Genomic DNA, 12,846 nt, shown 5'->3' on the forward strand with positions numbered 1-12,846 from the left:
GGCTCAGAGACAGAGAAAGCTTCTTTAGAAACTTTATCGACTTCTGCCACTGAGGACATCATCAGTTCATCTGTGTGATTCTGAAAACCACCACCGTGACTGCTTTACCTTTGTCCAAGAGTGACTTCAGTAGACATGCTGATCACTGATATTTTTACACATATATATATTTTTTTAAATCTTAAGATCACTTTGAATTGTTCAGCAATACATTTCACATGATTTCTCCTCATCCTCTCCTCCTCTGTCACCAGTAGCTTTTCAGCTGTTTGTTTCCCATCTTGTCCTGCTGCTGGGTGTAGGAGTGAGGAATGGGAACCTGAGGAAGAGGAGGAGGAGGAGGAGGGGTGTGGGGGATGGAAGAAAGGTCGTTGACCTCTGGGCAGCGGGCGGGTGGCTGGTAAAGAGACAGATGGTGACACTGGGAAGATGGAGGCATGCTGACAGGAGCCTGCATAAAAACAGAAACACAAAAACTAAAATAAAAATCATTTATTTTATTATCATTTATGTTAATGAACAAATGAACAAATATTCATTTTTTATGGCAAAACAGATATGAGAATAATTTAGCATTTATTTGACTTTGTAAACTTTTGTATTATTTTCAGATACTAGCAGATTTCACATAACCAAGTGTGACGCAACATCAGCCTATTAAAATTTATAGAAAGAAGGTCCAGGCAATCAATGATAAACAGCTGCTAAAATTAAACTACAGCAGTGCCAAAGTACAGTGACAGTAGGAGAGACCTTATCTTCCTAAGGGGACGTCTGACCACACTCACTCCTGTTGCTAATTCTGTTTAATCAAACCTAATGACGTGTCTTTGCTTAGGGCCCCAGCCGGGCTAACACCCACCTGTGGGGTGTTGCTGCCAGTGTTCCTCAGTTCATCTAAGTCAGTCAGTCCCAGCTTCCACCTCTGCCATGTTTTCTTTATTTCTGTTTGCACCTGCAAGCAAAAGATGAGTACTTGGGGGAGGAAAAGAAGGTTGCAATAGGGTAATAATGATAACTGCATTTAGCAACCCTGGATTATGAACTAAGAAAATCAAGAGACTAAACACTGCAAAGAGACAACAGAGTGTTGGAGATACAAAGTGAATAACCAACACACCATACCTGCTGCTGAAGACTGAGAACATTACTAGAATTGGCACATGCCTTAAATTCTTAAACTGTTAATTAAACTAACTTTAATTATAAAATAACTTTGGCGGCTGGCCTCTCCCTTAGAGATAAGGTGAGGAGTGCAGCCATTCAGGGCTCAAAGTAGAGCTGCTGCTCCTCCACATCCAAAGGAGCCAGTTGATGAAACCTCACCCAAGAGGCGTTGATGCCCGGAACGCCTCTTGGGTGAGGTTTTCTGTGCATATCCTACCGGGACGAGGTCCCGGGGCAGACCCAGGACACGCTTATATTAAATCTCTCGGATGGCCTGGAAACACCTCGGTGTTCCATCAGATGAGCTGGAGGAGGGGGAGAAGGAGGCTGGTACTGTTTAATTCAGCTAACTATAACTCTTGCACTGACCTGAAGCAAAGCCTGCTCTAACATTACACTGACTCTCCATCCAAAAATATCATGATTTATATTATGAGGACTTTCCTTTTGTCCATCAAATGGCATGCTACATACCTCCTTGTTGACAAAGCAGTACAGGACGGCTACCAGGAAACCCTGTGAGGAGTTTAAAAAAAAAAAGGACATTTAACAGTGTTTTGTGCTGTTTTTATCTAGAAATATTCTTATGATCGTAAATATTATCAGGCTAGGTGGATATTCTGAGTCCTGAATATACCTGAGAAGAGTTAAAGAAGAGCTGGAAGAAGAGGTTGACATTGCGGAAGACTCCCTCGGTTTGCACGTTTGTCGACACAGCAAACACCAGTTCGTGGATCCCCAGCAGAGGGATCAGGGTCAACGTGGATTTGGTGAGTCTGAAGAGAAAGAAACTGATTTGATGGTGTTTAGAAGTTTTATCATGTGTTTATCATTGAAGACGCTTAAGCAGAACAAATGCTTTGCTTATTTTTTGAACAACCACTTTCCAGTTGAGCAGCAGTCTCTGAAACCAGGTTCTTTCTGCTTGATAACAATTAGTGTGTGTGATGCTGGCCGAGGTTCTATCAGGAGATATAACAGAGTTTCCTTACACGTCTTCTCTGGATTCTTAAATCACTGTCACACACTGAGGTACTGTTTGTACGTGTGCTGTTAACTTTGGAGTTAATGTAAGCCGTCTCTCTGCCTCTGTCACTTTAGGTCAGACATTAGACACTGTATCTGTGTGGAGATATCAAGGAGATGAGGGCACCTCCACTCATGTTACTTTGGCCTTTTCCCATCGTTCTATTAATGTAACTTCACTGGAAAGCTGATTTGCTTTTAATTACCACATTGCTTACTGCAAAAACCAGTTTTCTTAAGTGGGGGGTGTAATAGAGAGGAAAAATATTTTTTTTGTATTTTTTCCTCCTTTTCAGTGTCAATGAATATTACTTTCTTCTTATCGACATACCTAAATTTATAGTCAGTGTATCTCATCTGATGGGCTTTCAGTTTGGATATGAGGATCAGAATGATGCGAATAAAGATGAAGAAGTTCACCTGAAGAGATAAAGTGAGAGAAAGAGACCAGTTAGCATGATTTTACTGTTACCAACAGGGAGTAAAATAAGTGTATAGAATAAGTTAATTAATCACTGAATTAATGTATGCAGCTTATGATAAAAATTGTTAATATTATCCTCTACATTAGGTGTGACCATCCAGGCTCCAGTCTACTATTATTATTAGTTTATTTTAGATAAGTAAACTATCCCGGGCAGGGTAAACTGTTCCCTTGGTCTTTCTCTCATAGGAGTTGTCTGGATTGTTCTTCCTCTGGCCCCTCATCCAGGATCAGTTTTCCTTGGGAAACCCAACCCGACCTTCCAATTAACTCTTCCCAGTTCAAGGGCCCACAAAACATTTGTGTCCAGGCGTCTCTAGTTTGATGAGCGAGGCAATGTGGTTGGTGCCTGTCATGGTGGTAATACCTGAACCAAATGGTGGACACCGGAGACAAAGGGAGCCATCGAGCTAAACAAGGAGGCCTATTGGGACTTTGGCAGTGCCTGATGGGCACCAAAAAGCCAAGTGGAACATGTCTCATCTCTGCTTTTTGCAGATGATGCGGTCCTGTTGGCTTCATCAGGTGGTGGCCTCCAGCTCGCACTGGAGCAGTTTGCAGCCAAGTGTGAAGCAACCGGTATGAGAAGTAACACCTCTAAGTCTGAGGACATGGTCCTCAGCTGGCAAAGGTTGGAATGCCCACTTCAGATCTGGGATGAGTTGAGTTTAAGTATCTCAGGGCCTTGTTCACGAGTGAAGGAAGGGGGGAGTGGGAGATTGACAGATGGATTGGGGCTGCTACTGCAGTGATGCAAACGTTGTACTGGTCCAAAACTGTCAATTTACTGGTTGAACTATGTGCCTTGCCTCACCTATAGTCATGAGCTTTGGGCAGTGAACGAATGAGCAAGATCACGGATACAAGCAGCAGAGCTTCGTCTGAAGGGTGGCTGGCCTCTCCCTTAGAGATAGGGTGAAGAGTACAGTAGTTTGAGAGGGGCTTAGAGTAGAGCCACTGCTCCTCCACATCAAAAAGAGCCAGACCCAGGACATACTGGAGAGATCATCTCTTGGCTGGCCTGGGAACACTTCGGTGTCCTCCAGATAGGCTGGAGGAGGTGGATGGGGAGAGGGAGGTCTAGGCTTTCTCTACTTAGGCTGCTGCCCCTCAACATCACCCTAGATAAGCAGAAGAGGATGGATGGATGGATGGATGGATGGATGGATGGATGGATGGATGACATTTAAAATCAAGGTTGGAGGTCTATTACCATTACGGCCATGAGGATGGGGGTGCGGATTATATACCAGTAAGCCATGTTTTCATTTATCTCCCAACACCTGAAAAAAATACATGTTGCATAAAGATATAAAGCAAAGTTTATTTTCTCAAGTGACTTCATGCACTGTAATAATATATACTGTTAAATTGCTACATCAAGACTTTATTACACTAAAACCAAAAATTATGTTAAATCTGATGAATACATTTTCTTACTACAATGATCATACTGTATACATGTTTATAAGCAAGTGTTTTTGCCATATGACTATATAAAGTGATGTTATAAAGATAAAAAGAATAACATGATAAATTAACATAACTGTGTTTTAATACATGAGTGAAGCGAACAGGCACCACAGACCCAGCTTTGCTGATATTAGTAAAGTTATGATGCAGAGCGTAGTTAAGAGAAAAAAATACAAAAAGCTGCATGATAGTAACACACTGTCAGCACAAGAATTATTATAGAAGTCAAACTAAAAGTTCACCTTGTGTTTTCATGCAGGCAACGTACAACAGTCCAGGGGATAACAAATAACACTGGGGTGCCTGAAACAATGATACACAGCTAAGTACAGAAAGTTCACAACAGCAGATGGATCTAGTCAATATACACATAATGTGACCCATTTGTTATTTGGCTTTAACTACTTCCTTTCCTTTGTGTTGTGTGTGGCACCTTGTGTTGGTTGTCTTATGCTTACCCCACCCAATGAGTAGATATCCACAGAAAAAGCGGTTTTCAGAGAACGCCACGAGTGCAAGCAAGTTGTGCAGATACAGGCCTTCCACCAGAAGCCAGTAGTAGTTGGCTCCCACACAGTACTGCATTAGTACCTGGGCCACACGGCAGCTGGACAATCCCTAATGTGTAAGTGTATTTACAGGAGGAGATAAAAAAGTTTTCCATTAGTTTTCCATCTTTCTTTAAATATTTATTAATGTACTTAATGTCCCTGGCCAGTCTCCAGTCTTTACAAAACTGCCAGGGCAGTAAACACTTTGATTTAAATGATGCAACATTTCCACAAGTTTTAATCAATCAAATTAATAATTACTTAGTAATTAATAATCACTTAGTATTGCTATCAGCTGACTTGCATAAGTAAAAGGGTCTGAATACTTACGACCATGTGATATTTCAGTTTTTCTTTTTTAATAAATTTGCAAAAATTTCTACATTTCTGTTTTTTTCTGTGAAGATGGGGTGCTGAGTGAACATTAATGAGAAATAAAATGAACTTTTTTGGTTTTAGCAAATGGCTGCAATGAAACAAAGAATGAAAAATTTAAAGGGGTCTGAATACTTTCTGTACCCACTGTATATGCTAGTATCACTGAAATAATATGTTTAAAATGACAGTTTTCTATATTTTTTCCCTCTTCTCTCTGCATTTGAGTCCTAACCTGTTCACTGAGCACTTCAGAGACATCTCTGCTGTGTCTGAACTCCGGGTGGGTTTTACTCAGCAGAGCATCTCTAGTCAGGATGGACAGAGCTCGCAGGATGAACGATGCAAACAAGTTGCTGTGGATGTAGTTTCTGGTACAGCGGAGCTTACTGCAAGCATCACGAAGGACAAATGATGTTAAACTCATCAAAACAACACAGTCAGTCTGCTAAACATGTGACAAACAGAGGGTAACATTTTTCACCTTGTGTTAAACACTAAGTTAATCTCATATCTACCCCATGTTTCATGGGTGCTTATCAAGGTGGTATTTTACACCATCCATCCATCCATCTGCTTATCCGGGGCCGGGTCACGGAGACCGCAACCTAAGCAGAGAAGCCTAGACCTCCCTCTCCCCAGTCACCTCCTCCAGCTCATCCAGGGGGAACACCGAGACCTTCCCAGGCCAGCTGAGAGATATAATCTCTCCAGAGTGTCCTGGGTCTGCCCCGCGGCCTCCTCCTGGTAGGACATGCCCGGAACACCTCACCCAAGAGGTGCCCAGGAGGCATCCTAATCAGATGCCCGAACCGCCTCAACGGGCTCCTTTCGATGTGGATGTGTAGCTCTATTCTACGCCCGAACCCTACGATGCCTTCTGTGTACTCTTCGGTGGTGGGCCTACAGGAGGGCGGGCCCATGTCTCCTCTTTGGGCTGTGCCCAGTTGGGCACCACGGGCTAATGCCCAGCCACCAGATGCTCTCCCTCGAGCTCCCTCCCCAGGCCTGGTAACCCTATCCCGAGCAGAGTATTTGCATAGCTCCTGAGATCGCTGGGACACACAAATCCCACCCCCACAATAAGGTGGAGATTCACAGAGGACATTTGTTTTAACTTCTTCCTCTCTGAAAAGCTACACAGCTCTAGCTAAAGAATGTTTTTTTAATAAAGAGAAGAAAGTATGTTTAGATAGATACAAAGAGGAAGAGTAGGACACAGATTACCCACCTGAAGAAGAGGAGAATAATCAGAGCCACACAGAGGCTGACCAGACTAAGACAGTAACACACTGTGTACATGACTCTGAAGCAGGCTAAAATCATCATCTGCTTCTCCTGCACAAAATACACCAAAAACACAAGAGAACCTACTAAATACTGAAATTGGTGGCAACATCAGCAATGTATGTGAAGTTCATTTTACTAAATCAATCTTTTTTTTTTTTAAATAGTTATTTATAATTCAGATTTACCGATTTTCTAGCATTTGGTAAGAAAAAGGATAAATACATGAGAGCACAAACACTTTTTGATTTGCAATTAATTTTAAACTTGTGTACCTGAGCTTCCTGTTGGCTGTGATCAGCATCACACTGATAATGGTTCCTCCAGGTGTGACTTGAGTTTCTGGTGGCCCATTTGCCATCAGGGCCACATTCACGCAGTACAAAGCCACCGAGCACTACAGGAAAAGACAGCAGAGGCTGAAACACATGCCTGTGATCAAATCAATGACTTTATCTGTGTGTATATAATGTTAGATCCATAGGTTTTTGGATAATGACACTTTTTTGTCCTCTGTGTACCACCACAGCAGAGCTTAAATCAAACGATCAACATGTGACTGAAGTGCAAACTTTAAGCTTTCGTTAAAGTTAGGAATTACAGACATTTTTATACATAATCCCCCATTTTTCAGAGGCTCAAATTAATTGGACAAACTAGCATAATTTTAAATTGAATAATTATTTTTAATACTTGGATAAAAATCTGTTGCAATCAATGAATGCCTAAAGTCTGGAACCCATGGACATCACCAAATGGTGTTTCCTACCTCTAGATGCTGCATTCAGTTTTATAGTTCATAAATTAGAATCCTGTTCTGCTGGGTTGAGATCAGGTGACTGACTTGGCCATTGAAGAATACTGCATTTCTTTGTCTTGGAAAACTGTTGGGTTGCTTTTGCAGTATGCTTTGAATCAGTATCCTTTTGCACTGTGAAGGTTGTCCAGTCAGTTTTGCAGCATTTGTCTGAATCTGAGCCGATACATGCTCATGCTCTAACAATGCCTCCACCATATTTGACAAATAATGTGATATGCTTTGGATCATGAGCAGTTTCTCTCTTTGTCTACAAGTTAATCTTCATCTGTCCAGTTACATATACTGAGCTACGAGCTGAGCTACAAGTCGTTTCGATGTCAGTTTCGATGTCGGGTGTCGGAGAATCCATAGGTCCCTCATCTTCTTCATGTAACCACTTTCACTGGGATTATATGTGTAGTAGCATTCCAACAGTTCCCGGTTCTCATCTCGTGTCCATTTATGCCGTATCCTTCTAGTTCCAGTAGCCCACTTATCATCAGCTTGCCCTGGTTCATCAACACCTGATGTGGACCTTGTTAATCTGGGAAATATCTGAGCAGGTATGGCTTCAGTCATGTATCTCTCGCTCATATTCCAAGGTAGGCTTGGTTAGCACGGGGGTCTAGCCTGGGGACCCTGGCTGGATGCACACCCTGGTTGATCTACAGCTGGGGTGGGCAAACGTTTTGTCTCTGGGGCCACAATGACTTTTTGAAATTTGACAGATGGGCCGGGCCAGCGCCAGATGCATACATATCAAACATTGTGTTACAGTGTTAATACTTACGTTTACTTTTAGTGGGAACAGTGTTGTTTTTGCCAGTGCATCAAATTCTGGTGTTAGTTTTGTTATAGCAATTCTCAGAATCTTCAATATCAGTCATAATTATGATATAAACTGATTTGGGGAATTCTGTAGAAATCTTTGGCAGGCCGGATTAAAAAGACCAACGGACTGGGTGTGGCCCACGGGCCGTAGTTTGCCCACCCCTGATCTACAGCAATAACACTGGAATGTCATTCGGACTGGAGAAGTGTAGTTGGATGGTAACAAAGAGAGGGAATGTAGTCAGAACTGAGAGGATTGCACTACCTGAAGGCAACACTGCACACAATGAAGACAGAATCCCACAGGCAAAGATAAAGTGAAAGATAAAGAGGCCATTAGAGCCGCATTTCCATACGGGACGACTCGGCACGGGTCGCCTCGACTCGCCGCGGTTTGACGGCGTTTCCATTAGTAACTGGTACAAGTTTGCCGGTCCTTTTTCGTACCCACTCACCCGAGGGTCTGAGCGATACGTGGAGGACAGCATGCCACTGATTGGCCAGGGAGTGTCGTCACTATCGGAGTCATGAGAGCGACTCCTTCACCAAAATCAAGCCTGCCATTTTTAAAACCCGACAGCAAGAAACTGGAGGCACAAAGCACCGTTTGAATCCCCAGACCGACAGTTTGCAGCAGTAGGTTTGCAACATGAGAGCCATCTGAAATGCTCACACAGCATACATATTATAACCCTATACTGCCGGGCGATCACCGCTGAAGCACCATTACCTGCCCCTACCAGCTGGTTAGCACAGAGCCGGCAGGAGGGCTGATCAAAGGAACTTTGAATTACCAAGTGACCGTTTGTCCTATCGGAAAAATTCAGTTTCTGAAAGCTGAGAAACTGCACTTCGCAGCCAACATAGAGTATTACTGCGGTGTTATTACGGTAATTGTTGCCATACGTCCACAAACGGCGGCTCTTTTGAAGTACACTGAGCCAATTATGTTCGGGGGTATAGGGTTATACTTAACAATGATAACCTTCATCCATTAAAACATTGTATGGGGGACTTATGCATGATGATGATATTAAACTGGCATTAGCTGTTAGCTTGCCTCTATCTCATCTATTGTTGTATTGTGTTTTGAGCCGCACACGAGTCACGTCATGAGAGTACTGCCCGCGCTGCTATATCGACTCCACCCACACTGTGGTGGTCCTCAGTTGCAATGGAAACACAACACGACCGTGCCGAGTTGTGTTGACCGAGTCGACCCGTGCCGAGTCGTCCCGTATGGAAATGCGACTTTAGTAAGCTGCAACCTCCAAGTACCTGCAGAGAGTGAAGCGAGTCCCGGAGAGTCAGCTGAATGGGAAAGACAAGATCCGGGCAATCAACCCCTACATCCTGCCAGCTGTCTGATTCCCTGCTGGGCTAATAAGCTGGCCAAGATGAGAAAGCTCCTTACCATGCATGGATGGTTTCACCCCAAATCCAGCACCCTGAGACTGTACGCTAAGCAGAAGGAAGGAGGCCGAGGACTAGTGAGTGTCAGAACCACTGTCCTAAACAACAAAGATCCATGAATACATCAGGAAGATGGCCACAAAGGAACATGTGCTTAGTGAGTACCTCAGGCAGCAGAAACCTGAGAAAGTAGAGGAGGAAAACAGGAGCCTGGGGACCCTTACTGGATGCATGCCTTGGCTAGGATTCGGACCTAGTAGACAGTAATGCTACTACGCCGTCCAGCTGCTATATACGCGCACTCTTTTTGTTTTGTGTGGATTGGGCCACACAGACTAATGATGGCCACCTTCACTAAACTCTTTGGACCTCATATTGAGAATTGTAGTGAATTCCATGGAAATTTTGTTCCACTGCATGTAAATGTGATGCGAATGACAATAAAGAATCCTTGAATGCAAGTCCAGCACTTAAAATCAACACCAGATCTTTTATCTGTTGTGAAGTAACAAGGGAACTTTTTTTGGTGGAGGCTTCTGAAAATGGGGACTGTGTATAAAAATGTCTGCAGTTCCTAAACAGTTAAAGTACTTTTATTAAACTCTTTGAATTAAAATTGAATGTTTGCACTTCAGCCACATCTTGATTGTTTGATTTAAGACTCACTGTGGTCGTGGACAGAGGCAAAATGTGCCTTTGCACAAAAACTTGAACTCTGTGTGTGTGTGTGTGTGTGTGTATACACCTTGGTTGTACCAAGCTAGGTACCAGGGGCAGGGCACCTTGACAGTTGAGTTGGGTCGTCCATCTGGCCAACAAGCATAACCGTCAAACATACGATTGCACACCAATTCTGGAGAGAAGAGTCACAATATATATATATATATATATATATTTTGTTTGTTTGTTTGTTTGTTTGTTTGTTTGTTTGGTTTTTTTTTTTGCATTTTTGGCCACAGCAGCTTTTGCTAGCAGTGGAGAGAGACAGGAAATGGGGGAAAGATACAGGGGAAGACACGCGGGTAAATTGGCGACAGGCCGGGACGCGAACCCGCACCGCAACGCGGCATATGTATGTGGTCGCCGGCTTCACCACTAAGCCACCCAGGCGCCCATATATATATATATTTTAAAGCAGTCGCTGAAGTAGATGAATATTCTATAAAACTTCAGCCACGGTTCTTGATTTAATCTAAATTACAGAGCTATATTTAAATCTAATTCCTGTATTTATGTTAGCATTAATGAAATTAGTATGAATGAGCATGTATGTGGATTACCTTTGGGACTGGGCTCTGCATGCATCCTGAGCAGACATTCTTTTTTGTAGTGGCTCCATTTCTTCATCATTTCCTGAGCAGTCCTCCCTGACACACTCTATACACACATGCACACAAATGACCCAAAGTAAGATGCAGCCAGTTAAGCTTAATTCCAATTTTAACCCTTAAACCAGGCTGGGCTGACAGAAATGGCCTTGGTTTTCCAAAATCTCTAAAAAGATATAAAAGTAAACACGTGATAATATTTTGGCCTTACATAAGTGAACACTTTTGAGGAAACTGCAGTTAAACTACATGTTGATTGAAGATGTCTAACAGTATTTTGCTGTTAGACCAGTGCTTATATCTTTGTTAGTTCAAGAAGAAGACTTTATTGTCGTTATATGTAAACATATAACGATATTTGCGTTCCAGAACACCCATCCAAACAGAAACAAACAGGGGGGACAGGTGTCTGAGGTCGTGCAGCCGTTTTGCCGGCGCTACCGGTAATCACTGGTAATCACTGGTAATCACTGGTACGGCCTAGAAGGAAACAGTCACAGAAACTAAATCGGCTGAGATGGAAAAGGAAGAAAATTATGGTGTTTGGTGAATACTTGCCATATAAATGTCAAATATTTGACCACATACTCAAAGACATTTCTGGGTTATTTTTTATTTTTTTGCAAAGAGGCAGTTCTTCATGCACTTCTGTAAGAAGTTGGCAGAACAATGTTTTCAGGTATCATTTGCTCTTTGCTGCTGCAATAAAAATTCTCTACTGTACCACAGTCCTGTAGAGGAGGAAGAGGGTGATGAATACGTGAGAAGCCTTCATCAGGGTGGCAGAAGAGGTCACCAAGCGGTCATCAGTAAGTCAACTGTGAACTGTGTTCATTCACACTGTCTGAAAATACACAAAACAGCATTTTTTCCTCCATTAAAGATTTTTAAATATAAATGACTTAATGTTTGATTTGCATCCAAAAATCTAATGAATGGAAGCTGTGTGCAGACCAGCTGTGGACAATTTCATATTTAACTAAGTCACTGATAAAAACTCATACATAAAAAAGATGCTTTAAATGTCTCCTCTGAAAATATCACATCGTGTAGCCTGTTACAACCTTCATAACGGTCAACGTCATGGTTGTGTTTGCATTAGAGAACTGAGGAGTCCACAACACACTGTCAGTGTTGGTCTATGAAAACAGGAACATGCTCGGTATCTAAAATAATCTGATCTCCAGAGCTACAGCCTCAGATTGTTTCCAAGATTTATCTTTATGTACGATGTAGAGCAAACTTAGTGATATGAGGTGAACTTGTTCATAATATACCGTATTTTTCGGACCATAAGGTACACCGGGTTATAATGCGCATGATAAAACATATGCAGAGCGAAACAAAAGCATCAGGTAAGTCGAACTTTATTCAACTCATTCACAATAACTCAGAATATTGTTCAGTTGTAACAAATACAGAAAAATAATTTTAAATCATTCATCTTCCACAAATCCATCAAATTCCTCATCTTCAGTGTCTGAGTTGAACAGTTGGGCGATTTCAGCATCAAGCATGTCGGGTTCCCTCTGTCATTATCTGAGTCAGTCTGGTTGTTACTGTTTTGTTTTGGTTGCAGCACACAGCAACCATTTAATTGGTAATAAAAGGGCAACTTTTGCTGGCAATCTCTCACCATCTTCTTCAACATCTTGACAGATGCTGCAATATATTCTTTATTAATGAGGATAAGAACAAGTCATTTCTTCATTTTATATATAAGGCCTTCATAAATCCTGCGCACCTGTATATTTATCGATATAAGCAAAAAAAAAAAGTAAATCCCTTTTTGACTCAACACCGGAAACCTGAAAACTCCGCTGTCACCGTGTTTTGTGTACATACAGCGCTCGTACTGGGTCCCGTCATACGCTGTAGTATCTCCCGGACCTCTCTTTGGCACCGAGGGGGACAGCACACACACCCCCCCGGACCTCGATTCGTCCTTTAGCAACTTTTGAGACAGCCGACAGCGAGTTTTGTTACACGAAAGTTGGCAACAGCGCCGGCCGCCAGATTACGCACAAATATCTGTGCCAGCATAGATGGAAACAGGCCGGAACATGTAGAATAAAATCCATCATAGTTTTCTGCAGTTTACTGTGTACAGTT

At 42.4% G+C, this 12,846-nt stretch overlaps 1 protein-coding gene across 1 annotated transcript; it reads right to left on the reverse strand.

The window, feature by feature from the left end:
• Positions 1-274: 274 nt before the first annotated feature.
• gipr (gastric inhibitory polypeptide receptor) lies at positions 275-12,385 on the reverse strand (the record flags this gene model as incomplete). The annotated part of the gene is made up of 14 exons (XM_030744202.1): positions 12,371-12,385; positions 10,687-10,783; positions 10,152-10,259; positions 6,639-6,760; positions 6,308-6,411; positions 5,312-5,465; positions 4,609-4,768; positions 4,393-4,453; positions 3,891-3,960; positions 2,525-2,613; positions 1,805-1,943; positions 1,642-1,683; positions 863-955; positions 275-451 (listed from the first exon to the last, which is right to left on the reverse strand). Coding segments are annotated over exons 1-14 (1,431 nt in total), but the record flags the coding sequence as incomplete, so codon positions are not given.
• Positions 12,386-12,846: the final 461 nt, after the last annotated feature.

This window comes from Archocentrus centrarchus, chromosome 13, assembly GCF_007364275.1.
Source record: "Archocentrus centrarchus isolate MPI-CPG fArcCen1 chromosome 13, fArcCen1, whole genome shotgun sequence".
Taxonomy (NCBI): Eukaryota; Metazoa; Chordata; class Actinopteri; order Cichliformes; family Cichlidae; genus Archocentrus; species Archocentrus centrarchus.